Source organism: Berghia stephanieae, chromosome 4 (assembly GCF_034508935.2).
Source record: "Berghia stephanieae isolate SIO BIC M18660-M18661 chromosome 4, UCSD_Bste_1.3, whole genome shotgun sequence".
In the NCBI taxonomy this organism is placed as follows: Eukaryota; Metazoa; Mollusca; class Gastropoda; order Nudibranchia; family Aeolidiidae; genus Berghia; species Berghia stephanieae.
The window spans coordinates 55,892,760-55,897,759 of record NC_088363.1 but is presented as its reverse complement, the minus strand read 5'-3'; the positions used below and the strand labels follow the sequence as shown (position 1 = coordinate 55,897,759).

Genomic DNA, 5,000 nt, shown 5'->3' with positions numbered 1-5,000 from the left:
TGCAACTTTAATTTTCTAATTGGTGTACCGCAAATGTAATATAGATAGGGCCATTGTTAACAGTAATTCCACAAATACTTAATTGTTTTCGAAATGAGTGCACTCATCGTACCATCAATTAAACCTAAAAATTGAATTTTAATACGATTCAAAGGGATTTATTCATGTGTGGAGGTTTGTGCAAAAATTAAAAATCCATTAAAAGCAATGATAATGATATACATGTGAAGTAAGTCATGAATGCCACTTGTCAGTATTTTAAAATAGGAATCTAAAAATAGATGTGCATTGCCTTTACACCACCGAGTTTATTGACCTGACAGTTCCGACGATATACTGCTTACATTATTCTTCATAAGGGTTCACTTTTACTAACATAATTTGGCAGGTCACCGGGCGTCATGATGACCGATCTCCAGACGAGGCACGATGATTTTTTCATACATCGGTCTTGTGGTATGACACTCGCTTTCGGATGGGAAGGTCCTGGCTGGGTTCGAGCCTCGCTCGGCGCATAGTTCAGTCCTTGGAAAAGTCTCTTTACTCACATTCTCTCACCGTACTCAGGTGTAAAATGAGTACCTGGCCGTAAACAGCAATGTCTCTGTCCGAAAAAAAAATTTATATCGCCTAACAGGCGTCATGTCTCGTTCTACATGTTACGTGTTGCTGTTGGTCATAAAGCGCTTTGAGCACGTTTAGTGGATATTGCGCTATATAAAAGCTCAAGTTTAGTCTATCAATGCTTCTCCCTTATTTATTGTCACTTAAGTATTTTTGATTGATGCTGTGCGTATAGGCAAAGTACTCGAAACACCCGCCAGCCGGATTTAACTCACCAACAGGGTGTAACCTTAAAAGTTAATAGTCTGATTACTACAATTTAGTGAGTACTGCGATAAAAATGGCGGGCTGAAAACAATAACAAAGAGTTGAGTGACGTCAATTTCGTTCCTTCTTTACAATAATGACTGGTATCTGTTCTTGCTGTGTTACTAAGTCGAAGCCCACGGTTGAGCACGATTTAAGCACGGCTTAGCACCTTTTTCTAAAATAAAAAATAAAAAATAAAATTCCCTTTATTCAGCCCATAGTAGGGAACTTTGTCTCTCGGGTCTAATCCAAGGGAAGACTGGAATAACATACTAAATAAGTGTTCAAATCAGTTTAATTACTTTTCTACCTCTTGTTTGAAATTACTCACTTCGTAACCAGGACTCCTGCTGGGAGTTGCACGAGACAGTATCCGATGAAGAAAGAGGATATTATCCAGCCCTGGGTCTGAGAGTCCCACTCAATGTCCAATCCTGAAATAATGCAAATACTGCTGCGTGAAGGGCGAAGAAATAAATAATATTAATAATAAAAAGTCAATTGTCGAATTTTTATTATTTTTATTATAAAATGGAAATAAAGATAAAGTGAGTAGATCTGACTCATGAATGAACAACACAAAACAAAGGACGTTTCGGTCCTTGGCCTTTTTCAAGTAAACACAGAATACATATATATTTATATTAGATTGTCATAATTGTATAGGCGAAAAGTTGTAAATGTGTGTGGGTGTGTGTGTGTGTGTGGGTGTGTGTGTGTGTGTGAAATGGAAGAGAGAGAGAGAGAGAGAGAGAGAGAGAGAGAGAGAGAGAGAGAGAGAGAGAGATTAAAAATTTTTCGCCTATATTATTATGACAATCTAATATAAATATATATGTATTCTGTGTTTACTTGAAAAAGGCCAAGGGCTGAAACGTCGTTTGTTTTGTGTTGTTCATTCATGAGTCAGATTTACTCCCTTTTTCTTTATTTCCATGATTGGTATTACCTTTCTCATTCCTCTTGAGTTCTCAATATGCATATACGTAATTTGAAGAGTATTGCTCACTTGGGTATGCATTGTTAGGCAGATGTCAAAATATAGCCTGTTTGTAATGTACAGTTGTGCAAAAGCTAGTGTCAGTGAAGATTGAGGTGATGACTAAAACAAATCTATTTTGATGGTGGAAATCTCAAAAGGTACAGAAAAGAAGCTGAATAGATAAATAATACCTAGTGTTCTTTAAAAAAAATAAAATAAATGGAGCTGTTAATAAAAAATTCAAATATAATTTTCTTCAACTTCTACAATATTGTTTCTTGTTCTCAAACCAGGGACTTACTGAAGTCCCAGGTTTGACAGTTTTTGACAAGACGAGGGCCATTTTAATTGATCGATATTTGAAAAACGAGTTTACCGGCCTATATTTTTAAGACGTGTTTTTTCAAAGTGTGATAGAATAGCAGAGTGTATTCTATGATAACGTCATCGGGTTCCCTCTTGGAGTCTTATCGCTGTTATTGCTCTCTTGGTGAAAAAAATTAACAAAGTCCACAGATTAATTGAGGTAGATATGGTAATTTACGACAAATATTATAGAGCCGCCGTCATACAGTTAGAATAAAACATGTCGATGGTCTGCGGATCAAACCTCGGGAGTCGATGACATAAGAGGAATGATCCGCCCAAAATTAAATAAAACGGTGCGCAAGGCTCGTATGTAGATTTTAGAGGTTTGATCCACAGACCATCGATATTGTGATGGACTCAATGAAGGCAGTTATACTAATTCAAACGTTGCAAGTTAAGCATAAACTTCAACACCACCATCACTTTACCAACTGTATAAGATCGTCATATTCGATACGATGCAAACAACAATTAAAAAATTTAGATTCGTTTAATATCATATTTCTCGATAAAATGTAACGCATGCACTTATGCTTCTTAATTTGAGTTTAAAAATTCAATTTGTGTGTTGAGTCGGTATAACTATTTGGTAAAACGTTTGAAAATGATCGATAAGGTCAATAATGTGGCCTCGTAAAGTGAATTTCGAATGAATTGATAAGAAAAATGATCTTTCATGGATTTTATTTATTATCTTGCAATGTAAGAAATTGTATTTATTCTGGGTCACGGCGAATAGAAATTAAGTTTCATATTATTGGTAGGGGCTCCCGATAGCTTAGTAAAGCACTCGTTTCACAAGCAAAGGGACCGATCCTGGGTGTAGTCGAAATTTTTTTCTGACCAACCTGCAATGATTGGGTACCTGGTTTGTTAGATCTAGCAGAACGCACGTTGCGTTAGACTGGCGTTGTATCCAAAGGGAAACAAATAATAGTTATTGTCCGTTTCGCGCTATAGAAGCCGGGATAAACTCTGGCTCCATGAGCCTACTGCGTGGCTATGAATGACTACTTTAAAAAAGCAAAACTGAAAAGATTATTGTGTCGGGATTAGTGGGGACCGATAGGGATGTGAAGTTAAAATGAAACTGAAAAAATATATGATCTTTCTCTTTTTTCGATTGCAAGAAATTGTATTTATTCTCTGCCATAGCGAAAATAAAATAACTCAAGTTTCATATGTGTAGCCAAAATCTCATATTTTAGCACCTAGTCCAGTCCGATATAATATCGCTTTGAAACGTTTGGTACCAATTGGATTCAGTAGTCTGATGTCACGCAGCCCGGCAACGGCGGCCATCTTGGTTCTAAACAAAGAAAATTATTACTTTTTATTCTTCATGCTGGCTAGAACTTTTCATTCCCTTTTCATATGTCTTTTGATCAGAATGTGTAAAAGTCAAAACATGATCAAATGTATGTGTTTTTTTTTCCTCTGGAAACGTTTTTATGCTCGCCGGAGAAATATTTCATACGGGCGTCCGCCATTGTTCCGATAGTTTAGAGCCAGTGTTACTAAGCTACCATGCGTCATTAGGAAGAAAGTGACGTTACGACTATTGAATCCTATTGAGGTAATTAAAATAATCTACCTTATCAGACCTTTTTCTTGAAACAGGGCTGTCGTTTGCAATGTGGCTCGGGTGTGTAAGGTTGTTGTCGCAATCTTCATCGTTGTCCTGGTGGAATTGTTTGATTTCGTCCGCACTTTTGTTATCAGTTAACATACATACCATGGCTGAAGTCATGCTAGCCTGACTGGCAACAGATAAAGTCATGATCAAAGTACCGATTATCGCCACAACGAGTCGGAAAGATCCGCACAAGGGCACTGTTTGGAATAGAAGAATAAAACACTGTGACAAGACAGGGATGAAATGGCTCGCAGATCTATGAAACGAATAAATCTCTAAAAGCTGCCGGATGCAGCGTGGCTCAGCGGTACAGTCTTTGATTCGTACCCGAAAGGTACCGTGTTAGAATACTCGCTGCGCTACGTGGCCTTGAGCAAGTCACCTCGCTCATGCTCAGTTTGCGCGCTGCACTGCGGCTGATGCCTAGGTTATTCCTGTCTTCCCTCGGAATAGACCCTAAAAACGAATTTCACAATTGGGATGAATAAAGGGAATTTATTATTATTAACCAGAGAATATATAAAGTGCAATATCCACTTAACTCAAGGGATCCCTAGTCAACATCAACACTTAAAGAAGTAGGACGAGACGATAGGCGACAATGCTATTTTACGACAGAGACAACGCTGTTAACGGTCAGGTACTCATTTGAAACCTGAGTACGTTGAGAAAATATGAGTAAACCAACGATTCAACAATGCCCCTCTCAGAGTGAGACTCAAACCCTGGACCTTCCTATGCGAGTGTTATATCATAAGACCATATAGCCGGACAATTACTTGAGAATGACAATAATAAAAAAAAAATCAAAGAAAGAAAACTAATCATCCAACAACAAATAAATCATACATGACCAGTGATCCCAAAACGGTATTATGTCAGGATGGACCCGATGCTTAAAATTAGACGATAAGCTTGTGTTTGTAAGATTTGAGATACACCAACGTGAAATTATTTGCAGGTCTGAAAACCTAAATTGTTTTTGGGTGGCTGTTGTAAAGTGGAAAAAACCAATAATGAGTAGCCGTTTATCATGATATATAAAAGGCAAATGTCCAAAGCAATTGTCTTTGAAATGATTTACACATTCCATCGTCCCACAGACCAAAATATGAAGTATTTGGTTTTGACAATTTAAAA

General features: G+C 37.4%; 1 protein-coding gene across 1 annotated transcript in view; it reads right to left on the bottom strand.

Annotated features, from left to right (window-relative positions):
• LOC144971804 (putative inorganic phosphate cotransporter) overlaps positions 1 to 5,000 on the bottom strand; it is a 33,755-nt gene that overhangs the window by 27,363 nt on the left and 1,392 nt on the right. The window contains exons 2-4 of the mRNA XM_078912881.1: positions 3,819 to 4,057; positions 2,232 to 2,235; positions 1,205 to 1,307 (exon numbers count right to left, since the gene is read on the bottom strand). Of these exons, the coding sequence (XP_078769007.1) occupies positions 1,205 to 1,307; positions 2,232 to 2,235; positions 3,819 to 4,057 (346 nt within the window). The remainder of the gene's footprint in view (positions 1 to 1,204; positions 1,308 to 2,231; positions 2,236 to 3,818; positions 4,058 to 5,000) is intronic.